At 41.3% G+C, this 25,682-nt stretch overlaps 1 protein-coding gene across 1 annotated transcript in view; it reads left to right on the top strand.

Moving 5' to 3' along the window:
- The window catches only part of TPPP (tubulin polymerization promoting protein), a 73,944-nt gene extending 48,593 nt beyond the window's left edge, over positions 1–25,351 (top strand). Inside the window, exon 4 of the mRNA XM_086743087.1 lies at positions 16,753–25,351. Within this exon, the coding sequence (XP_086599213.1) occupies positions 16,753–16,947 (195 nt within the window). The 3' untranslated portion in view covers positions 16,948–25,351. The remainder of the gene's footprint in view (positions 1–16,752) is intronic.
- Positions 25,352–25,682: the final 331 nt, after the last annotated feature.

Raw genomic sequence — 25,682 nt, 5'->3', positions numbered from 1 at the left:
AAACTTCACTCAAGACTATGTAGATCTACTTGAAGACTGTACAATGGTGGTCTCAACATGCTGCAGGACATACTGTCCAGCACATGAACATCCATTAAGATGTAATGGTTGTCCACAGGACTACCATTAGCACATCAGAGTCCTTGGCTCCAGAGGGAGGAGCCCTCTATCCAGGTCCTGTGCTGCAGAGTGCTCCTGCCTCTCCCTGGAGGTCAGGGCAGTGGTGGCCTCTCTTGTGGAAGATGTGCCGTGGTCAAGGCTATGAGGTTCCAGATTAGAAGGGAATATGAAGAAAAGACTGACACGGTATTTGTGGAAAACCCAAGCTACCCAGCAACAGCTGGAGACCCAAGTTGACAGAGACTATCAAGATGGAGAAGACTGGAAGCCTGTGACTTTTGGCAACAAGAAGTCACAGATCTGTTCAGCCTACAGATCTCTAATTTAATAATAGGTACAGTACTCTGAGCACTGGTGAGGATCAACAAAATTCGTTGGAGTCAGCTGAGCCTGAAATTAGTGTCCACACAAAAGGGAAAAAAAAGAGTGATAGTGTCACCCAACACTACCTTGATGCTATGGGGACAGGCCTGTTCTTTTAAGGGTCCTTGGTAGGATGCGAGTTAGGGTTGGAAGGACCTTTAAAGGTCATCTAGTTCAACCGCCCTGCAAGAAGCAGGGACATCCCCAACTAGATCAGGTTGGTCAGAGCCTCATCCAACCTGGCCTTGAATTTTTCCAGGGAAGGGTCATCTACCACTTCTCTGGGCAACCTGTTCCAGTGTTCCACCACCCTCACTGTAAAAAACTTTTTCCTTATATCAAATCTGAATCTACCTCCCTCTATTATAAAACCATTACCCCTTGTCCTTTCACAACAGGCCCTACTGAAAAGTTTCTCCCCATCTCTCTTATAAGCTCCCTTGAGGTACTGGAAGACTGCTATAAGGTCTCCCCGGAGCCTCCTCTTCCCCAGGCTGAACAGCCCCAACTCTCTCAGCCTGTCCTCATAGGAGAGGTGCTCCAGCCCTCTGGTCATCTTCATGGCCCTTCTGTGAACTCTTTCCAACAGGTCCATGTACTTATGTTGGGGGCTCCAGAACTGGATGCAGTATTCCAGGTGGGATCTCATGAGAGCAGAGTAGACAGGGAGAATCACCTCCCTTGACCTGGTCATGCTTCTTTGGATGCAGTGCAGGATGCGGATGGCTTTCTGGGCTTCAGGGGCTCATTACTAGCTCATGTTGAGCTTCTTGTCCACCAGCACTCCCAAGTCCTTCTCCTCAGGGCTGCTCTTGATCCATTCTCTGCCCAGCCTGTATTTGTGCTTGGGATTGCCCTGACCCATATGCAGGACCTTGCACTTGGCCTGGTTGAACTTCATGAGTTTTGCATGGGCCCACCTCTCAGGCTTGTTAAGGTCCCTCTGGATGGCATCCCTTCCCTCCAGTGTGTTGACCACAGCACATAGCTTGGTGTCATTGGCAAACTTGCTGAGGGTGCACTCTATCCCACTGTCCATGTTGCTGACAAAGATGTTATCTTTGGGATGGGGCTGGTCCCAATACTGACCTCTGAGGAACACCACTCATCACTGGTCTCCACATGGACATCAAGTCGTTAACCACCACTCTCTGAGTGCAGCCATCCAGCCAATTCCTTATGCACTGAGTGGTCCATCCATCAGATCCATGTCTCTCCAGTTTAGAGAGAAGGATGTCGATCAGGACAGTATCAAATGCTTTGCACAAGTACAGGGAGATGACGTCAGTTGGTCATCCCTTGTCCACCGATGCTGTAACCCCGTCATAGAAGGCCACCAAATTGGTCAGGCACAGTGTGCCCTTGGTGAAGCCATGTTGGCTGTCACCAATCACCTCCTTATTTTCCATATGCCTTAGCATGGTTTCCAGGAGGATCTGCTCCATGATCTTGCCAGGCACAGAGGTGAGACTGACTGACCTGTAGTTCCCTGGGTCTTCCTTGTTTCCCTTTTTAAAAATAGGGGTTATGTTTCCCGTTTCCCAGTCATCGGGAACCTCACCAGACTGCCACGACTATGATGGCCAGTGGCTTGGCAACTTCATCCACCAGTTCCCTCAGGAGCTGCAGATGCATCTCATGAGGTCCCATGGACTTGTGCACCTTCAGGTTTCTTAGTTGGTCTTGAACCTGCTCTTTGCTACAGTGGGCAGTTCTTCATTCTCCCAGATCCTGCTTTTGCCTTCTGCGACTTGGGCGATGTGGTTAGAGCCCTTGCCAGTGAACACTAAGGCAAAAAAGTCCTTGAGTACCTCTCAGCCTTCTCCATGTCCTGGGTAACCAGGTCTCCCATTTCCTTCCGGAGAGGGCCCACATTCCCCCTGGTCTTCCTATTGTCCCCGACATACCTAAAGAAGCTTTTCTTGTTGCCCTTGATGTCCCTGGCCAAATTTAATTCTGTCAGGGCTTTAGCCTTCCTTACCTGATCCCTGGCCGCTCAGACAACCTCTCTGTATTCCTCCCAGGTTACCTGTCCTTGCTTCCACCTTCTGTAGGTTTCCTTTTTGTTTTTCAGTTGGTCCAGGAACTCCTTGTTCATCCATGCAAGCCTCCTGGTGTTTTTGCCCAACTTCCTCTTTGCTGAAATGCATTGATCCTGAGCTTGGAGGAGGTGCTCCTTGATTATCAACCAACTTTCCTGGGCCCCTCTTCCCTCCAGGTCTTCATCCCATGGCACTTTGCCCAGCAGATCCCTGAAGAGGCCGAAGTCTGCTCTCCTGAAGTCCTGGATAGAGAACTTGCTGTGCATCCTCCTCGCTGCCTCCTCGCTGCCTCCTCACCAAGGTTCTTGAACTCATGGTCACTGCAGGCAAGGCTGCCCTTGAGCTCCACATTCCCCACCAGCACCTCATTGTTGGTGAGAAGAAGGTCCAGCATAGCACCTCTCCTGAACTAGCCACAGGTTTGTAGCTATAATTAGACTTTTGTTATTATAAAAATGGTTTAGTAGTCAATGCCACTTATCGTTACACAGTATTTCTAGCAATTAGGATAGCTTTCCTATTACCAAAAATTGCAGTTACCTGTACTTGTCAGTCACTTGGACCCTCTGCTGATCAGGTCAAATTCTTAATAATCAGCGTGCAATAGATTAATCATAATCTGGACTCATTACTTTAAAAAGCACTTGAGTCACTCACTCAATCTTCAGAAGAATAGTGACGGAAGTGTTATCGTGGTACTCTAGACCACAGTGAGGTTGCTCCCCCTTTCCTCTTCTATCACAGTGTGAGTGTCCCCTGTATCACGCTAGGAAGCACAAAAGCAGTAGCAGTCTGTCTGTTGTTGAATCAACTTCAAAAACCTTTTGGATAAAGTGATGTACTTGCACCTCTCAGTTTGGCGATTTGGTCTGTACAATTTCCGTAAGTTAGTGAATTCTGAAGAGGCTGCCAGACAATCAGTATGCAAAAATTTTGGCTGCAGGAGACAGCAAGGTGCAAGTGAAATGGCTGCATAATGATCTTTATCTCTTCCTGTCCATTGTGTCCTGCCTACCTGTTGCCCTTGCTTTGACCTAATGGCCCTGCTCCCAGCATACATCAGGCCTTAGCATGAGCTGTGTGTTGGCCGAAAACTTGAGCCAGAGTTGAGTGAACAGTCACAGGAGGCACCCTTGACCACCGAGGGATCACGACTTTTGCCATCTCAGAGTATCTCACTTCCCTGTTCCATAATGGGTGTCACCATATCCTGGCAACAGTGCTGTACCAGGTGTCAGGAGCAGTACTAGTCACAGATGGTTACTGAAGATTCTTCTTGTGAACGACCAAGGCATGTATCTTCTGACTCCACCTCATGTCTCAGGAGTTTTGTTGTTTGGTAGGTGCCAGGATCTGGGATTGTTGTAGATGCACTGTCAAGATTTGTCCAGCCTTCTGATAAGGACCTCTTCCTCTTCTTCCTGATGGGTACCAACAGTACTGCTCTAGAGGTTACCTGAATGTTCTGGTTTTGTTTAGAGAGGAAGGTAGCTTTAGAGAAGGTGGTAGCTTCTGTAGGAAACTGCTAGAAGTTGCTCCCCTTTGTTCAGTGGACTCGGCCGGGCTTAGGGCGGACACGTTGCTGGCCAAGGCCAAGCCAATTGGTAGCGGAATGTTCTGTGGTAACACCTCTGTGATAACGTATTTAAGAAGGGGAAAACAGAAGAAAAAAAAAAAAAAAAGGGAGATGTGAAGCAGCTGAGCAGGGGCAGAGAGGGGGAGGCGTGAGCCTTGTGGGCCTTGCAGGCCTCACCCTCTGGCCTCCTGTCGGGTGGCCGACTGGGCCGGAGTTGGCCCGGCTGCAAGAAGTGAAGAGGAGATGAGATGTGAAGAGATCCTGAAAGGTGTCTGCCAGCCTGTTGTGAAGAATTTTTCTTGTGAGAGGAACGGCTGCAGATGCCAAGGTCAGTGAAGAAGGAGGAGGAGGAGTAATGTGGCTCCTGGCCAAGATTCCCCTGCAGCCTGTGGTGATGACCATGGTGGAGCAGGTTGTCCCCCTGCAGCCCTTGGAGGTCCATGGAGAAGCAGAGATCCACCTGCAGCCCGTGGAGGACCCCACATCAGGGCAGGCGGATGCCCAGGAAGAGGGAGGGGTGGGGGTAGGTTATCTTGTTCTCTGTCTCGTTATCCTGCTGGCTTTAGTAATAAATGAATAGTTTTCCCCAAGTTGAGTCTTTTTTGCCCATAACAGTAACTTGAAGGATTTTCTCCCTGTCCTTATCTCAAACCTTGAGCCTTTTTCTTATATTGTCTCTCCCTGTTCTCTCGGAGGGTGGGGACAGAGAGAGTGCGTAGTCTGGCCCCGACTGAGGCTGAACTATGACACTGGAGCATATCAAGGGAGACTACAGAGGTTCAGAAGTGAGAGTGAAGGACATGGAGCTCTGGTCTTGACTTCCCAGTCCTTACAGGGAGGAGGAAAGCTTGGGTGGAAATGGACTATGCCTGGTTGTATGGCTTGTGCTGCAGACAGGGCTTTGGATTCTGTGACTGAAAGAATGAGAGCTGCTGAGCAGGGATGGATTCAATCTAATGAAGTGGAACAAGATTGTCTTTGAAAACTAGGCTTGCTAATCTATTGAGGAGAGTGTTAAACTGGGTATGGAAGGCTACCGTAACCTGAAGGGGAAAGGGCATAAGGGGCAGAGCAGATGTGTCTAGAGACAAGCTTGACAAGGGAGGCTATCATCCTTCTGTAAAGGCAGCAGAACTTGGAGCTCATCCCAAACGCCTGTACACAAAAGCACATAACATGGGGAACAAGCAGGACACATTAGTTGCAGAGCTATGACTTCACTGGGGTTATGGAGGTGTGGTGAGACAGCTCTTCTGACTGGAGTGTTGCAATGGATGGATAGAGGCTCTTTAGGAAATATTCTGTGGAAAATGAAGAAGAGAGATTGTGATCTATGTAAAGGCATAGCTTGACTGCATCTAGCTTTCCCTTGGGGCAGGTGACGAGTGAGTATGGAACTGGCAAGTAAGGACCAGAGTACAGATCAGCACAGATGATGTTGTAGTAGACATCTACTACAGACCTACTAATCAAGAAGAGGAGATAGATAAAGCCTTCTTTAGACAGTTCGAAAAAACCTTGCAATCCCAGGCTGTGGTACTCATGGGTGACACTAACCAAGCTAAAATGACTGGCAGTAAGTGATCCATAAGATTTCTAAAATAAATTTTAAAAATTTCTTAATGTGGATGATGAATGATTCGAGGAGATACTCTGGACCTGTTATTCACACTTAAAACAAAGAACTAGTTAAAGATGGAAGAGCTAAGACAGCATTGGCTGCAGCAGCGAGGTGACTGGTTAAGGTCTTTAAAGGAGTAAGCAAGATAAACAATATAATTACAACCCCGGACTTCAGAAGGGCAGATCTTGGCCTGCTCAGTTTCCCACAAGGAAGTGCCCTGGAGGGCAGAGGCGCTTATGAGAGCTGGTTGATCTTCAAGACAGCTTCCTCGGAGCACAAGAGGAGTCCATTCCCATGTGCAGGAAGTCGAGCAAGCATGGCAACAGGCCAGCATGGATGAACATGGAGCTTCTGACTGAGCTTGAACACAAAAAGGAAGCACACAGGAGGTGGAAGCATGGAGAGGCAATGTCGGAGGAATATAGCCCACGTACGAAGGAACAGAGAAAGGAGATGCAAAGTTCAGCTGGAGTTGAGGCTAGCGGGGGAGGTGAAGGACAACATGAGAGGTTTCTGTAAGTACACTGGTAGCAAAAGTGTGCTTTTTAAGAGCTCGATGTGGTAGGGGACCTAGTGACAAGGGACTTGGAAAAGGCAGAGATACTCAATGCCTTTTTTTGCCTCCCTTTTCACCAGTAGGGCTTGCCCTCAGGGTTCATGGGTCCCTAGACCTGCTGCAGAGTCTGTGGGCAAGAAGCAGTACCCGCAGTAAAGGAAGAGTTAAGACTCACTTGGGCCAATTAGATGTACACAAAGCCATGGGACCAGGTAGGATGCATCCCAGGGTGCTGAAGGAGCTGGGCAGTGTCATTGCAAAGCTGCTGCCTATCATCTTCAAAAGGCCATGGCAGCTGGGGGAGGTTCCCAGTGAAAAGGCAAACATCACAGACATCCTTGAGAAGGGCAAGAAGGAGAATCCGGGTAACTACAGGCCAGTCAGCATAACCTGAGTCCCTGTGGAGGTTGTGAAGCAAATCCTCTTGGAAGCCCTTTCTCCACACACAAAGGACAAGAAGGTGATTTGGAGCCGCCAGCGTGGGTTTGCTAAGGCCAAGTCATACCTGATCGACCTCATTGCTTTCTATGAAGAAGTGACTGGTACTGTGGGCCAAGGCTTGTAGTATCCCTTGGTTATGGCAAGGCCTTGGCCCCCGTCTCATCGCCACCAAAGTGGTGAGGTATGGTCTGGATAGTGGGCCGACAGCCTAGGAAGTGGCTCTGGAGGTCATGATGGACAACCAGTGGAACATGAGTCAGCAGCAGTCCTTGCAGTGAGTGAGTCAGAGCAGCAAGGAAGCGTAGCTGCATCCTGGGCTGCCTGGGTAAATGCGTTGCCAGCAGGTCCGAGGAAGTGATCCGTCCTTTCTGTTTGGTGCTTGTGAGACTGTATCTGGAGTGCTGTGCCCAGTCTGGGGCTCCCCTGTGCAGGAGCGAGATTAATAGACTGGAACAAGCCCAGTGCAGGGCCACCAAGGTGGTTGGGGGCTGGTTACGGTACATGAGGACTGTGTCAGGAAGAAAAATATTAATTTCTTTATATTCCTATACAGACAATAGAAATTAACTTGCTGTTCTGGAGTTAGAGTGGAAATTTTATAGGAACAAACCATGTGTGTATGTGTGTACGTTGTTTGACTCCTTAAATAAGGACATGAGCTGGAAATCATCCATCTCGTAAAGAAGATTAATATACCATAGATGTTGTAATTAAGCTCTATTTAATCTCCCCAAAAGGGAAGAGATTCCCTTTGAGAATTTTTTTCCATTACACAGTCATTTTTAGGTTCTTATTCTTTACAAAGGTCCTGGATGTTACCAGCAAATTAATAATTTTAAAAACCTTATTAAGATTGCTAACATTGGTGCTTATTCTGAAGGCTCCCAGAACATTTTTGTGACATAAAACAAATCTCTGTGGCAATCTTTTCTAGGAAGAAATGCTATTAGATACTGAAGTTTTATGGTTGAAGGAGCAAATACAGAAAGCCATTTCTTTTGGGTGAGGAACTGAGGAAGGATGATTATGGCTGACAGAGCACGTAGCCAGCAAGACCAGTGCAAGCGCTCCCAGCACGCTGCTGCTTTTCCACACAGAAATGCTGTTACTGAGTTACTGTTATTTTGACAAGCAGCAGTGTATCCTGAATAGCCAGCACCCATTTTTGCAGCTCTCCCATCGGAGTGTGAATCTTGTTGATTTAATTTAGCACGAGTTGAGAAAAGGTAATTGATTTTTAAAAAAAAAGCCAAAGAAAAAAAGTGAGGGGGAGTAATGCTCGCGGTCTGCCATTTTGTTAGGTAACGTTTGTCTCCAGTGCTTTGTTTTATCGACTGGTTACTAAAAAGACACAGTACCTAAGGCAGGAAGAAATGTTTCTGTACTATCTGGACAGTCATGATTCAGGCAAAAAAAAAACCTGGAAAACCTTAGTGCAGTGTTTTGCATCAAGCCAGTAAGTTTCAGCTTAAGCTGCGGACCAGCTTTGGATCAAACCTGGATGTTTGTCAGTGATGGCAAGCAGTGGAAAATGTCTTCAGGCAAGTTGTTCCAGTGGAGACAGGAGTTCATTGTGAAAACCATTGCCCTTTGTGTCTGTTTTGAATGTATGGTATTCCTGAAGTCCAGTAGCTTTTCTTGCTGTGTTTCCTTCCCAGTAATTGGTTCTGGAGAGCCTTTTTGCGAATGGTACCGTGTTCTGTGCAAAGCTGCACGGCACACAGCTAACGAGCTTGCCACACGCTGCGCTAGCTGCAGAAATGGAAGCAATGCAGCTCCAAGTGTGCGGTGCTGCACTGACCTGGTTGTCAGCCTGTTGCATTGTGCCAGGTGAATGCTCCAGCTTTCTTGGCATTAGCTTGGTGTTTTATACTGTATTCATTGTAGAAAGGATTGTTATAGTTTATCTGTCCTCTTTGTCCAATTAAATGACAGAGATTGGCCAATTAAAAATTTGGTTTATTAAAGCAAGCAACCAGTAAGCAAAACAGCACTGGGTGGCCAGGGAGTCTCCTGCTACGCCAACGGCACGCACCGAGGTAGCAAACCGCCCATTCTTATACAGTAAAACAATGAATATTTCGTTGACGCTTATAGATATTCATTACCTAAACCCGCCTACTCTCGCTTCGTATGTTAATGAGCTTATCACTCCTTCGCGCTTGCGCAAATTCTCCCAGGAATTGTGGGCGAGGGTCTTCGGGGGTCTTTTGGGAGGAAGGCCGTAGGTCTTCTTCATGGTGTACTTTTCACCTTTGCCTGGAATGTGCTGATCCTACAAGTTGGCAGTGTCCTTATCAGTCTGGGCCAATTCATGTCCTTGTTAACCACCTGTTTTCCTTGAGCAAGGAGATTTATGTGATGGATGCCATCCTATTTTCGAATCCTTGCTCCTCTTAATCACTCCCTCAAGATAATGTGAGACTGTTTCTCACTCCTCATGAAAACAGACTTCCCCCTCCCACTAATTGCTTCTTCAGACTATATGGTTAGAAAGTTACTGGTTTTATACCCTTTGTCTTCATGAGCCCCCCCCTCCCCCCCTTCGCAGTCCTGCATGCCGTTTTTACATAGCGGGATGCCTGTGGCCAACCTTGCATACTTTATGTAAATTTCCATTGTTCTGACAAGGTTTGATGAACAAACAGTTCACAGTTTATTACAGGATGGTAATGAGTGCTGACGGAAAATGAAGAACATGACCATAGCAGCCCTGAATTGTCCTCCCTCTTCTTTGCCTCAACTTTGTTCTGGAAGGAAGGGTCCTGAAAGTGTGGAGAATCTTTTAGTCTGATACTGTTACTCGATTTTCATGATTGCAGCTCAAGCTTCATAGCCTTTGACACCAAAGTTGAGTTAGATGTCCTGTTGAGTCCATAAGACTCATGCTGATCTAATGCACTTTCTCTGCTTCAAGCAGACGAAGCGAGTGCAACAGCATGGCTTTCAGTGGATGTATTTTTCTTCACCAAACTGCTGTATTCTTCTGCAGTAGTGTTGACTGAATTTATGTTCTTGATTTCTGTGCTCTCATTTCCTTTTTACTGTAGTTCCTTTCTGTTTCATAAAGATTGATAGTACGTTTCTGAAACTTATTCTAGTTCTCAAAGCTGATAAAATGGAATGTTCTACTTGCTCTGTAAACTGCTCTTTGATTTGTCTGTTATCTTGAGGCAGAAGGCAAAGTGTGCCCAAGTTTGCAGAGATGTCTTACATAGGAAAGGAGGAGGGAGGCATGTGGCAGTGTTGTTGAGAGTCAGAGCTTAAAAAGACTCTACAGCTTTCACTTCCTGTCTTTGGTATGAGGGCTGTTTCAGACAGCCAGAAGTTGGAACGTGGGTAATTTGTAAGTTGGATGAGATGTTGGATTTTTTGTTTGGTTTTGGTTTTTGCCCTGGGTGTGGTCAAACACTGGAACAAATTGCCTAGAAAGGCTGTGGAACCTCTGTCTTTGGAGGTGTTCAGGACTTGACTGGAGAAGCTTCTGTGCAAGCTTATCTGAGCTTTGCTATGAGCAGGAGTTTATGGAGGATAAGGACACATATTAGGTTCCTTCCAATCCAAATTGTTCTGTCACTTTATGTTTTTAAGTTTTTATAATCTCCAGGAACAGAGAATCCCTAGACTCTTTAGATAAATCATTTCTGTGTTTGACGAACCACAGTGGTGAAGAATTTTTTTCCCATGTGTCTAGTTGGAATTCCTATCTTCCAAATTGTGTCCGTTATCTTGGGAGGGCAAGGGCAGTTTTTGACTGGTTTGGGGTTTCTTTGCCATGTACTTCTGTACTGGTTCTATTTCTACTATAATACCTATGTTGAGGACAGGAATAAGATTTGCCTCCCCTTTTTTAATTTTTTCAGTCTGAATACACACTCTTCTGTCATCTTCTTGGTTGCCACATACTCCAAGCTCCTCCCCACTGTCTCAGCAGCACTTCTCTGAAAACACTGACACAAAGCGGGAAAAATACTGAATTCCTAAGAAAAAAAATGTGTCATCACTTTAAATTAGCAAATCTACTGGTCTAAGTAATATTTCTTTTTATTTCCCATAGCTGCTTCTGAGACTGTGGCCTGTTCTGATCTTATTAGTGAGGTTTTGGTGTGAAAGGATTTTTCAGTTGGAAGAGGCAGGAGGCAAAAATACCTTCCTTGACTCATTCGAGATGTTTCCATGAACTTGGAAGTCATGTAGCCACATCTTTGGTTGGAAACTGACAGTGAAGGAGCAACAGCCATGTTTAAAATACCTTTTTCTTAAGGCTGGGAGGAGCACAACAGTCCAGCAAAATATCAGTAAAAATACAAGCTTGGTGAATGAACAGGTCTTTTGTCAGTGATCTCTTCTTTTGATAGAGACACAGAAATTATAGGTGCTGGCTTGCGTTAATGGAAATAACTGAGTGAAGGGAAGAATGGTCAGTTTTAGAGAACAGAAGTCTTGATATTTTTGGAACGTGTCTTTGATAGATTCTTTTGGTGTTCAAAAATTAGTTTATATGCTGATTATATTTGATTCTTTTGTGCTAAGTAAAACTTTTCTCTTAAAGAGAAAGGTTTTTAAAAAAAATGAATTCATTTGCATCTTCTGTGATACGAAAACTTTGTGGTTAACTGTATGTTAATAAGAGAAGGAAAATGGAGGCTTCTGTGGGCTCACAGAAAGGAAAGGAAGAGGTGGGTTCCAGGTAATTTATTGCCTTTAGAGAAATGTAACTAGAGAGATTAACTTACTCTAGATAGTTAACAGTTCAAGGAGAATTGCTATATGACAAGACAGAATCATTTGTCTGTGATTCATTATGAAAAAGAAGGGAGAGTGTTGACTTGCTAAGGTGAAATTGTCCTCATCTAGCCCTTTGTGCTGTTCATTATATTTCTTCCTACATTTTTCCTCACTGATCAGAGATAGTCAGCTTCCCTCACCTGCCTTTTTCTTTTATGTGCCTCTCAATGCCCATGTGCAATTAGTAATGAAGAGATGGGTTGCACAGAAGAATGAGCTCCCAGCTGCCCTTTTAATTATCTTTGCCCTTAACTCAATTGCCAGTTTAGTCTCCATAGCTGGTTTTGTTTTTCATAAACAGCATTTTGATAAAAAGAACTTAAGTGCACATGCAGTTCATAAAGGCAGTTCACTAGAAATAAGTTATCAGCTCCTAAAGGAATCTTTATGAATAAACTTCTCACCTTAGGACACTGAAGGTGATGGAACAGCTGATCCTAGCAATCGTTTCCAGGCACATGAAGGACAAGAAAGTAATCAGGAATAGTCAGCATGGCTGTACCAAGGGGAAGTACATAGACTTCTACAATGAAATGACTGGCCTAGTAGATAAGGGAAGAGCAGTGGATAATGTCTACCTGGACTTCAGTAAGGCCTTTGACATGGTTTCTCATAGGAGTCTCGTAGCCCCTCAAGCTGTTGCTGTAGGGGCTGGATGAGCGCAGGTGGATTGAAAAGTGGATGAATGGCTGGGCCCTGAGGGTGGTGACCAGTGTCACAAAGCCTAGTTGGAGGCCAGTAACTAGCGGTGTACCTCAGAGGGGTCATACTTGGTCCAGTCCTGTTTAACATCTTCATTAGTGATCTGCACAATGGGCCAGAGTGTGTTCTTAGCAAGTTTTCTGATGACTCGAAGCTAGGAGAAGTCATCCAGATGCTGCCATCTGGAGGGACCTCAACAGGCTGGAGACATTGGTTGATAGGAATCTTGGGAGGTTCAACAAGGAGAAGTGCAAAGTCCTGCACCTGGGGGCCACCCAGCTGTAAAGGAGCTTGGCAGAAAAGGATTTGGGCATCTTGGTGGACACCAAGTTGAACATGAGCCAGCAGTATGCCCTTGCTGCATGGAAGTCTACTGGTATCCTGAGCAGCATTAGGCAAAGTATTGCCAAGGAGGCCAAGGGAGGGGCTCCTTCCGCTCTGCTCTGCACTGGTGAGGTCACATCTGGAGTGCTGCATTCAGTTCTGGGCTCCTCAGTAGAACACTGATATTGAGCTACTGGAGTGAGTCCAGTGAAGAGAACTGAAGATGATTAAGGGACTGGAGCATCGCTCCTATTAGAAAAGGCTGAGAGAGCTGGGATTGTTTAGCCTGGAGAAGAGAAGGCTCGAGGGGGAATCTCATCTGTGTATATAAGTACCTGAAGGGAGGGTGCAAAGAGGATGGAGCCAGGCTCTTTCAGTGTGCCAGTGATAGGACAAAAGGCAATGGTCACAAACTGAAACACAGGAGGTTCTATCACTGTGAGGGTCACCAAGCTCTATCACAGGTTGCCTGGGAAGGTTGTTGTGTTTCTGTCCTTGGGAGTGTTCAAAAGCTGTCTTGACATGATCCTGGGCAACTGGCTTTAGGTGAGGGGGCGAGGATTTGGAGCAGATGACCTCACTCTGAGATATCACTATGTGTCCTGGCTTCTTCATGATTGACAATGACAAACTAGGGGTTTTTTTAATAGATATTTCATGACCTTTAAGAGTCAATAGTTGTTACAGACTGGTTCTTTGCTTCAGGAGCTTAGTTTGGCCTTCGTAAATTGTAGACCAAGCTGTTGCCCATCCTCTGTTTTGCTTGTTGGCTTGAAATGTGTTGCTGTTTTCCCGGTACACTAACAGGAAAAGGAAGGGCTCATGTGGCATGCTGCAACCTTACTGCTATCATCTTGTTAGGATGCAACTTTTTTTTTCTGATAAGTCATCTGTGTTGTGGTCTTGCCAGACTACAGGCTGGCTTGATATAAACAACACGTTCTCCAAGCTTACCACTGGGAATGATGTTCTGGGAGCAGTTCCCTGGGAATGTTCTTCATTATTGACACAGGACATTCTATTAATCTTCGGTTTACTACTATTTTTTCTTGCGTGTTAGTATGAGTGCGTTTCCTTTCATATTGCACTCATACAAGTCTTGGTATATTTGTTACAATTATGTTGGTATACCAAAATTCTTATTTATTTTTATTGTAATTTGGGTATTGAAGCAAATTTCATACAGATCATGTCACTTCTTTGAAACAAAGGACAGAAGCTGTAGTCCTCTTTTTTTGTAAATAGTAATTAAACTTACTGTTACAAATTCTCAAAATAGCAGTCTGTCCTGAGAATGAATTTGGTAAAGAAAAAGGCAGTCAACTAGAGTTTCTGAGACTTCTCTCTGCATGTGAGAATGCAGAGTGTATGCACATTTAGAGAAAACTGATTCTCCATGAAGTAGTGGTGATGAAATACAAGCAAAGTAAATATATGTTAAGTTTAATCAACTTATACTTAATACTGCTCCTCGCTGGCATTTGGAGTATTTCCATGTTTACAATACAAACAGCTTTTGTCATTAGTAGCATCCTGTGGCTTTTAGCAATAGTGTTATATAAGTAAACACAGAGCAAAGTTTAGTCCTTTGATAAGTCCTTTGATACAATAAGCTTTCTTGCATCTTCTATAACAGCTTCTTCCGGTGTTAGGGATGATGAAAGATACTTTGGCAAGTATTGTGCTCTAGCTTTTTCCTTGCTGGCTTACATAGCGTGGGGCGGGGGGGTGGTGTGTCATGGATGGGATCTTAATTTTCTTAGTAAGTTTGTTAAGAACACACAAGAAGTATTATAATAGTTAAGAAAATGCCTTTAATAAGAAGCATCATATGTTCTTTGGGAGGGAGAATGACCTAGTAATAATTTAAACAAACATAAGAAACTTCCCCATATGTATTTTTATCCTACAGTCAGCCTTTATTAGTATCCTCCTGCAGCTGTTATGACCTGTAGGGGTCATAAAATGAAAATGAAATGGGAAGCCTGTGTATTTACACAAGTTAGATGAGGCACATGTACTGCTCGCTACGGTAGATGCTTCATGGTTCAAAATGGTGGTTGGTGGAAGACTTTCTTCAGTCAAGCAGTCTGATTTTCTTCAGTCAAGCGGTGGCTGGTTTCTTACTCATGAATACTACATGATAGGAAACACTACACTACACCACATAAAAGCTTATTCCTGCTGGTTTGTAGCAGAATTTTTGTTCAAGGTACAAGCCCCCACATTTCCCTTAAATTACAAAACAAAACAGTGATTCGTAAGTAAGACTTAAAATAGCACAGAATTCCTAGTGCCAGTGCCCAGGGTGAAGCGAAGAGGTTATGCACTCTTAGAGATGTGTGTCTTTGTTTCCCCAAGTTGTCAGAGTAATTTACAGTGGCCAGACAATCCTTTGGTTTTGTTGTGTACAACTTGTTTGATTTACTAATACCCTGAGGAACAGAAAGAATAAATTCTTAGCTGGGCCCCAGGCTGGGAGTTTTTACTTTGCTGCTTTTGATGTCTCAGCTTATACATTTTTATTGCAATTTAATTTTATCTGCTGGGCTGCTAACACAATTACTGATCACAGGGTATATTTTTTTAAAATTAGCTCTAGTGTGAATACAAGTTTCCTGGTTATAAGGTGCTAGTAGGCCAGAGTGAACAAGAAAACTATATGTATTAAGAAGTAATACTTCTTCCTAAGCATTGTCTTCATTTCTGTTTTTCAATATAGAAAAATAACGACTTCTGCAAACAGTACTCTGAGACTGCAAGGCAAAAGTCCCTAGAGGTCATTCAGCAATGCTGTCTTGATAAATAAATACTCGAGTGGTCATTTTCTTGCAAATAATGACAGAACTCATACCTCCACAACACCTTTCCCCTCAGAGCCTTATTGAAAGTAACGCTGCAGAGCAGTGCAGTATTTTAAGTACCGCATGTTAGGTGTGGTTGGAGGAAGAAAAGCAGAAGTTTACCACCTGAGATTCTCATAATTAAGTAGTTATGTATGTGGACAAACTCCCTCAAAACAGCTTTTATTTAAATGGTGTGGAGGACTTGTGTCTTCCGTAGTGTATAAATTACAGCATTCATTCCCAGTCTAACTGAATCCAGGTATCCTGTTCTTGGTACAGATTCAAGCATCTTTTCCAAGTCTCTGATCTTTTAATGTTCAGCATTAAAAGATGTGTGACATATGTCATCCTATGGAAGAGCTATATGTTACTTTGAAAGCCTGTTTGGTCGGTCTCATTAATGAGCATTTATTTGGGCTGAGGATGGGTAGAGGACAAATGAGGTTTTTGATGACAGATAAATTTCCCAGAACATTTACTTCTCTACGGTGAAGCCCATGTCACTTTTGTCTCTAAAATGCAGCCTAACAGGGTGGCACACATAAGAAAAATACACAAATTTTATCAACCTTTGTTCATCTTAGCTCCCTTTCCACTACTACACAAAAATCTTGTGTTTTCCCTTCTCCTTTAATGCGCTTTCTCTTCTGATGTAAAAATGTAAACTTAAGGATCAAAGAGACTGCTCCCAGTCCAAGCACACAGGTTAGCATGCTCCTATATTGTTCTGTGAAGCATCTTTTTCTTTCTGTTTGTGTAGTCAAAATTTTATTTGTCTCAATGACAGCAAAACTTTGATTTTTTTAAGTAGCCTGATATGACTCAGTGGAAGCAATGTAGGGGAAAGTCTTTGCTCAATGCCATTTCATAGATGGCTAATTTGCTAAGATTGAAAATAACTTTAAGTCCTTCTCGTTTGTTAACTTCTCTCATGAATCCTAGAGTTTCAAATAAATTTATCTCTTGAAGCAATGAATTCTAGGTGTATTGGTTTGCTTTTTCTCTATTGGTGGTGCCAGGCTTTTATGCTTTGATGTTGACATAATGGATTTTTAACATGGCTGTTCCCTATGACTTCTTCATATCTGTGGTGCTTAGAACTTTATTATTAATCAGAAGTATCTCATATTGAAAGTGTCTTCCAGAAGTTTTTGACATAACTTGCACTATTTTGTTCTTGGCTATATGATTATTGTCATTGTATGTAATGGCAAGAAACAAACATTTTTAATATCCTTTTGCTGGAAGTGAGTAGCTACTTACATAGTCTCTATCATTAGCAAAGATTTAAATGTCAGTAGCATGTACAAATATCTGTAGTAACTGATTTCTGATGTGTTTTTTTTTGTTTCTTTTCTTTCTCCCAATAGAAAGCCATTTCATCTCCAACTGTATCGCGCCTTACAGATACATCAAAATTCACAGGTTCTCACAAAGAGAGGTTTGATCCCAGTGGGAAAGGAAAAGGCAAAGCTGGCCGAGAAGATCTGGTGGATGCTTCAGGATATGTATCTGGCTATAAGCATGCAGGCACATACGATCATAAAGTACAAGGAAGCAAGTAAGGCTGAGGGTTTACAACACACAGGAAGAAAGAGAGGGGAAAAGAGAATATATTTCTAAGAATGAGGTAGATGAATCCCACATGTTTTGGTTATTGTGAATGCTGAGACTATGTTATCAAGAAGTTGTTTTCAGGAACTGGAACTGATTTCAACATCTGCTGAGCTACTTTTGCAGCACAAAGCCACTTCATTACATTCCTCATGCATATATTGGCAAAAATAAATATTTTGGTACAAAAAACCCCATAATTTTGTTGAACTTTAAACAGAAAAAAAAAAAAACAAAAAAAAACAAAACCACGAAGTCCAGAGCGGTTATACCACACTTCATCAATTCAAGCAAAAGATCTCAAACATTCCTAAACGTCCAGTTGCCCTGAGTATGTCAAAGAGAACCTCTTGAAAAGAGGGTCTTTTACAGCAATTTTTCTGAATAATATCCCATTATTTATGCAGTTTGATTTGACTACTGTTTGGGGGCTTTTTTAAAAGGTCTTGTATGGATCTGGCACTTTCCTTAAAATATTCAACAATATACTATTGGGAAGTAAGTGGTTGTAATATACAAGGTGCTAGCCTGTAATGACATACACCACTCATGAAAAAGTGAAAAAAAAAAAAAGCTGTTTCTAGGACAATATAGGTTCTAAAGTATTTTATTTCAACAGAAAGATGTGGAAAATACCAGCCCTTACTTTCCTCCTGTCTATACTTTGTGCTTGTTACTGTGTGTACTGTAGCATGGTTCTGGCTGGCTGGATTTGGGTGGAGCTGTTGTACTAACCTGAGAGGTTAGTCCCCCTGAGGGACAAGACAGTACTAAGAAAGTCTATTAACACTTTTTGCAGTAAGTTTTCAAGTTTGCACTGCCTCACATTTGAAATGAAGAGGGAGTTAAGCTAACAATGCTTTAAAATAATGATTATGACTAAACACTGCCAATCAGATTGCTATTAAGTTAATGTTGTTATGCACGTACCTTGGCACATATTCCCTTTAAGCTATAACATATGTAAGGAAAGTGTCCATCCCCTTGGAATAAGGACATTTACAATTAATATCCATGTAACTAGGTGCGATTTGTCCACAAAAATATACTATTATAACTGGGCTACATTTTGTGCTAGTTTTGTTTGAAGCCAAGGGATTTGATTATCTGTTCATTTTTGCTGCCTAACTTGGGAGTAGTAGTATTGATGGGAATGGCTTTCCACTGCTGTAGAAGGAGAACCAATTCCACAGGCTTACGGTACAGGCAGCTGAGTGTCACCTCCCTGGGGCCCAGAATGCTGAAACAGCTTAATAGGAATAAAAATAACTCATTTTTTATGTTGAGTAAAAAGGAGAGAAAAGGCTGGTCCAACTTTCTGCAAGAGAGTACCCTAATGTATTACTCTGCTTCTCTAAAATTATGAAAGACAAGATTTTCAGTATTCAAAACTGTCAACTATCAGTTCTGACTTTGCTTTGCTTTCTTTCAAAAAAGAGCTCATGCACTGATTTTCATGTCTGACTCTGAATAAAGGATAATAAATTTATTGCTCTTCCCCAACCCATATCAGCATCCCACTCAGAGTACATAAAATTTAGTGAGCAGTGTGTGTGGTCATGTGCCATGCAGGTCAACAGTCTGTATTTAGCCAGTGTCTGGAAACAGAGCACTGGTTTTCAGCCCTTAAACTGTTCATGTTTTGTTTTTCTGACATTGAATGATATCCTTTCTTGTAACTTTGCCTCCAGTGACCCTTTGAGCCTGTACATCAGCCTGAAACCAAAACAGCAATAGCAAACAAAGGCAAAGACTTCCTTGTGGACTTGGAGAATTTTTTATTTGTTTATAATTTATTTTGGGTTTTGTTTTTAAGGGAGGGGGAAGTTTGCCAAAACTCAGTACATGTTCTTGTAAAAATTTAAATGGCTTTTCCCATGGTTGGCTCTGGTTACCTGAGAAGATTTTTGATGTATGTAAGGATGGTCAGGATGAGAAGCATCCAGCTTTGTGAAGCCTTTCCAAGAGCTACCCGTTGTTCATGAAGGAAAATGTCCATGGAAGGAAGGATTATTCACTCCTGTGATGCACTGGTGACCTGTCACACTCTGAGATGTAAAATAGCATACTGTGATACCAACAATGGCTAAACTGAACTGTCTAAATGTAGAGAAACTTATTCTAGGTCACTGGTACCTGTGCACCTGAAGAAGGCTCCAGGGTAGTCCTGGCTTTTTATGCATAAAAGGCTAAGCCTCTAACCCTTGATAAATCATTCAGCTAAGTTACAGGCAAAACCAGTGTCCCTGTTCTTCCTGTTGTCTTTAAGCCTTCACTCATAACTCACTTGTAACTGAAATGATCTGGACGCAGCCCAAGTGAAGTCCAGTCTACTGCAAAGCCCTTTCAGCACACTGTTGATCTGAGCTAGCTGCCTTGTGTGGAACATCAGGTGATGCTTAATGTGAGGTACACAAGTGAGAGGCTTTCTCAAGTACCCAAATACTGAGTTCCAGTAATGCCAAGCTGTTGCTACAAAGGAGGAGTGATTGGTTAGGAAGGTTTTAAGGTATAAGTAGGTTTTAAGTTGCTAGTTCCCAGTGTGAGAGAGACTAACACATTCATTAGAAAGAAGGCATGCAAAGGAATTGAGCTGACATTGACTAGAAATTGAGCTACTCTGTTTGCTGAGAAGAAGCTGGTGGAACTAGCTGGAGTTCTGCTAGAGTTTACTTTGCATTACTTGTACAGTGTAAAATCCCTACCATGAACCAAAGCACTTTGTATGGACCTGATGCAAAGTTCTTTGAAATACTTTCAATGGCATAGTAGGCTTTGGATCAGGACCTGAGAAGATGCTTCAGATAGCAGTATTTTATTTTGAGGAACACACTTTGTTTCTTCTTCGTTGTTGCAGTTGGATAGTTTTAAAACTCAGTCAAACAGACGCAGGAAAAGAGCCATGCTGACATGACAGTGACAAAGGGTAGTTGTGGCTAGAAATATAGTACTTTGGAAAGATTTTTCCCTTTTACTACACTTGGTGTGGAAGATAAGGGCTCTGAATAAAAGCACCACATGCAGCTGTGTATTAGGGGTTCAGCCACCTACTTAAGTTTTTACTTTTTCACTAACATCTGTAGGAAATTAAAAGCCTAAATACAAGCTTGAATGTTAGCCTAAGTTCCAGACCTGCTTGGTGACGAGGTAAAGTAGATTTTCTTGTTCATCTGCCATTCCCTCAACTCTCAGGACAGCAAGCGCAGCTGGTACCTCAAAGATGAGGGGAAGGGAGAGCTCAGGAGGTGACCCACTTTCAACTCTTGAAGTGTTGTAGAGCATATGCTCTTCCTGTGCACCATACTCCAGACTGTAACTAAATGTCATGTCTGAAGTAAGGACATAGATACCTAATAAGGTTTACACTCATCTCCTTTTTTGGGCATCTCAACTCATTCCATCTAACTTTCCAGTGTGATTTTCAGCATCTTATACTATGCAGCACTCTTCTATGTGGCATCTTTTATAAAACCATGTTGTTCCTAATTATGTTTGCTTTCATTACCGCTGAACATGCTACCAAAAGAAATGTGTTCAGAAAGTTCAGGTAGCTTTTGTCAATAACTGCCTTAAAGAATATTGTTCATTTAAAATTAAACCCTTAAATACTATGGCAGTACACAAACTTACCTGTATCTCCACTGAGGCTGAACCTGACCATCAAAGCCTTTGCAAGATTGAGGACAAGAAATAAAAATCCTCACTGAGGCGAAAGAATCGTCTTTATGAATAATTTTCTAAAAATAACTTAGTTTTAAAATAAAATATGCAGAAGTCAAATGGATTTTCTTATTAGTGCTTGCTTACCAATTCCCTCTAGTCACTCCATGTGCTTAGCTACTTATTGAGAGTTTTGCAACGATCTTATCAATATGGAAATATAATAAAAAACCTGTTGTCCTTCTATTTGTGGCTATCAACGCTATCACAAGAGTGTTACTGAGAAGCAGATATTAAAAAACATACATTGTTTCAACAGTCCTATGTGAACAGTTGTCATTAATGGTAATCAAATATTTGGAGTCCCAAAGGGAATGTTGAACATTGGACAGTGGTCAAGATCTAGCCACTTGTTTTTTTTAAAAAAAACCCTACATTATTTCGTATCTCTTTTTCACTTTAGGGAAGGGAAAGGGAAATTTCAAAACTACTCGCATATCACAACTTGTGTTTTTCATCAGCATAGAGGTTGTCCTTCAAAGATATTTTGGATTTTACTGACCTTACATAAATTAAAAATTAAAAATTCCTCTGACAACTTTTTGGTATTATAGAAAGTTTGTTCAATAATTAGCATTTCAGTTACCCATGTTTTCCCTATATTGGCTCAATTAATATTTTTTTTTGGTAGCTGGAATTAGCCAGAACTAAAAGGCAAATGATTGCTATGGGTTTGGCTTGCAAGTGATAGGTATCCCAGCCATCTGTAACCACCTGTAGAGAAAATACTCATGTACCTTTCTCCAAAACCAAAATTTCAAAGGTATCATTGGTAGGTTTTTTTCCTTAAGGCTTGTCTTAGTTATAAAATAAATTTTAATTCTTTGTGCCTGCATGTATGATATTTAAAACATAACCCAGCCTTTCAGTGATGCATATATTCTGAGGGCATGTGCCTGTCATTCATGAATGAGAGTTCTCTATTTCCACTGGACAAGAGACAAATCTTTTACCTTCATGACACAGCAGATATAATGTATTGCACTAGTATGTGTCCTCTTAAGTGACTGTTAGCCTTGCATGTGTGCCAAAGTAACTACACCTTTGTGTACATTGTTTGTAGTGTGAATATTACGTTCTTGGTTCCTCTATTAGTTGGTAATAAGTAATGTAATACACAAGGCTTGTACAGGTTTGTGTGTGCGTACTCATACTCTTTGGTTCCAGCTAGGTAATTAAACCGTATAAATGTTGAGCCAAACCTTAAATCTTATTATGGCCAAACTCTAGTCCTGCAGCCAATGCTGTTCAGCAAGATTTCCTCTCAGTGCTCTAAAGAGAACATTTAATATTATGCCCTGTATGGGCCCTATATTTAACTTTGCCCCAACCTCATTAAACAAGTTGACACTCTCTGTGTATACATGGCAGTTGTTCATCATCAGTTAGTATGTACAAAGTCATGGTGTATTGAGGTGGGAACAGGAAAAAAGACTGTCATATGGTGCCTATGGACTTGAGTCTGGCATAGAGCTTTGTAAAATTAAATACCTGAAGCGTAATGACAGATCTCAGACTTGTCTGAAATTCTCACAGTCTGGAGTGCCTCAACTTGATACATGTGTACCTCCTGTATTTGGAGTGTTTGCCCATAAAAATAGCATTTAGACATTCAGTTACTCATGTTGTATACCAAAGTGCCCATTTGGCTTACCTGATGTAAGGTGGAAATGATGGACTGAGATGTTCATTTTCAGTCTTCAGAACCCTAAAACTAGTGAGACACCTTTAGTTGCGTTCATACTTGCTCCTTAAACTAAAAAAACAATGCATTGAAAGATGTCTCAGCTAAGAACGGTGCTTCAGGAAGCTAAGGAATATTGCAGAGTAGAACCTTCATGTCTTAATTGTCCAAGTAATTTGTTTTTGCAGGGAGAAATAACTGTAATATAATAGGTATTTTTTCATGTTTTTCAATATATTACTTTGGCTATATTGCGTCAAAATCCATATGGAGAAGGTGGATTTCAAAACAAGTTTAAGATAGAACTCTTTACCTTGTTGTCAGAAAACATTTGAATTGGCTTGTTTCATTCAAACTAACTGATCATCCACTTTAGGTAGACTTTGGCAAGAGCAAGCCTGATAATAAATAAAAGGGGAAAAACCCCAGCCTATTTGCTGTCTGTCAAATTCTTGACAGACATTTGCAGTACTGGTAGTCTGAAATTGTATTTTTAAAAATAAATTGTCTTTTGTAATCATGCACGTATGTGCTACTTTGGGGCATATATATACATGAGTGGCAAGACTACATACCTTACTTTTGGAAATTGACATTGAAATACCCAACTAACTAACCTGATTTGGAAAAATGTTAAGCACCTACCATATTCCATTGCAAGTAAACAGCCAATGAATTAATTTTCAAATATAGTTATACATCTATTTTTATTAATTATTGTAAAGCTTATGGCACTGTACGAAGTGAGTTTTGTTGTAAGCATTTGTAAAGGTCTTAAAGATAACGCTTATGATAATTTGCCCTTACCTTCACTTATCTTTATTCAAGATTTTTCTGTTGCTTTGCACATTTTTCAGAACAGATGACAAACATGAACAGAAGTACATTCAAATTAAGTAAAAATATAGCCCTAAAAATACTCTCATACTTCATCCATCTTTACATTTTGATCAGAAGCTATAGTATGGATGATCAACAGAATAAGAAAAAAAAGATGGCAATCTGTATCCCCTCAATGGTGAATTATTTTAAGCTCCAGTTTACATCAGATGAGTTTGTGTATATTTGCATTTGCTCAAATGCTACTTTTAAACAAATTAAATAATGTGAAATAATGTAGCCTGGGCTCTGTTAAATAGGGTTATGTTAATGCAACTGAAATGCTGTATGTCTCTAATATTCATGCTAAATACACACTAGCTCTTTACAAAGGCTTTGTGTAAGGTCAGTTAACCTACAAACTCTGATGTCGCATATAAAATCCTGTTGGCAAAATACTTTTGTTAGCACTGTAGTGTATGAAATGGCAAAGTCATGGACAAACCACAAGTTATAGGATGCAACAAAAGTGCGTTTGTGTTTATCTTTGTGCTAAGTTCAGAATATATCAGCTTTGTCAAACTATTGCAGCAGGGAAAATATTTTGTATAATGCTTATAATACAAGGTAATTTGTCTTTACATTCTGTAAAGCAGGTAAGTGGTCAATGTTGGATAAGTATATTGAAGTTTATTCTTAGCGAGGTTATATGTTTCACATATTTAAATATTACAAGACAAATATATATTTATACAGAAGTATAATTTTTGAATGTTTGAGGTTGATTTTCTTCAGTCATGAACCATTTATTTATCCACATTATGCTTTATTCCTTTGCTAGCTTGTTTATCTCTTCATGCTGTGCCAACATCCATTTCTAATTTGGTTAAGATGTTTTGATTCTTTATTTTCACAAATCTGGATGTGCATGCTGTCAGGAACAGATCATAAAGTGTAGAGACAAAACTGTTTTGTCTTTGGTTACCTACAGCACTTATAAAAATATAATCATTAAATAGTTGTGCTATGGAGATAGGTCTTGACATAGTCTTCCTTGGAGCAGTGTACAGCATGATAAAAACCTTCAGTGAATCTTACTATTTCTTGTTCTTATTTTCATTTGTCTTTCATCTTGGTCCAGAAGACCAGGAAGCTGCTGTGTGCTAATAATTACCTGTAATATTTGTAATTGCAGGCATTGCAAACATTAACATTCAGCTGTACTAGCCTACTGTGTCCACTGTGAAATTTTCAACACGGTAAAAATTTTACATGATCATTTAACCTTACAAGTTTACTTTTTTCCTCACTAATTTAACACTGAACCTTTTTTTTTTTCATTATTGCAAATGAACAACTTGAGCATAGCATTTCTTGATCTTAAGTATAATAGATACACAGATCCTAAGCAAAGATTTTTAACCACTTGATGAAGGGGGCCAGGCACCATCCAGTGCAAAGCACACTGGGTGAAATCTTATCCCCACTGCAGTCAGTGCCAAAATTCTAACTGATGTTAGCAAAAATGGAACCACCATTACCAAGGGGTTAATATGCTTAGTAACCGTGATGAGAGGTTATGGGGGAGCACCACAGTGATCCCCTATTTCCGTATCTTTGTTTCTGTTAATTTAAAACTACTACTATTCAATCTTTAAAATAAGTAAAAGAAACTTGAAGGGGGGATCATATACTACTAGTTTGTACTAGTTTTTTTCAGGAAAAGGAAACAAATTTATATATATATATATATATGCAATATATTTTTACACTGTTTATTAATGCTAGAAAGTATTAAATGTATCACTTTATCAGTGTGAATGTTAAAGTAATGACAATGTTATGGATGTTTTAAACCTTTTAAACTTGTCTTGTTAAATTCTAAACCCACATTAACAATGGAAAAGCTACTTTGTCTACAACACTATTGTTGATGTTTTAGGCTAAAAAGTTCAAGTACAGCAGTTGTTTGATTAGCACTGTAAAAGCTTGGCTTGAAAAGTTGTAGTGAAATCTGTATTGTAAACACCATTTTTTAAAGCATAGCTTCTCATAAACTATGTTACTGCTGTTGACTGTATAAAATTGTATCTTTAGTTGGTAAAGTGATCAATAAATGTGTTACTACATCAGTTCCTGGATTTCTTGAAGTAAATTATATTTGCCGATAAACTTTGTTACCAACAGTTATTTTACAGTTTAGATGTTAAGCAAATTGCTAATGAATGTATAAATTACATCAAAGTACTCTGAACAACCAGCGCTCTGGTTCTGAGAAGAATATATTTCTTCTTTACCGTTTATTTTCCTACTTTTAATAATGAGTAAAGCTGACCATTAACATTTTGAGAACTCTAGTATGATTCTTGAATAGCCATGATGATAGTGATCCCCCAAGTGAGATCTGTCAGGCATGAAACAATTTCTTCTTAGCTAGCTACTTAACATGGATTGGTCCTCAGT

The sequence above is a fragment of the Chlamydotis macqueenii genome, chromosome 2 (genome assembly GCF_036417535.1).
Source record: "Chlamydotis macqueenii isolate bChlMac1 chromosome 2, bChlMac1.mat, whole genome shotgun sequence".
Lineage (NCBI taxonomy): Eukaryota > Metazoa > Chordata > Aves > Otidiformes > Otididae > Chlamydotis > Chlamydotis macqueenii.
Note: the sequence above shows the minus strand (reverse complement) of the source record. Positions and strands in the feature narration are given on the sequence as shown.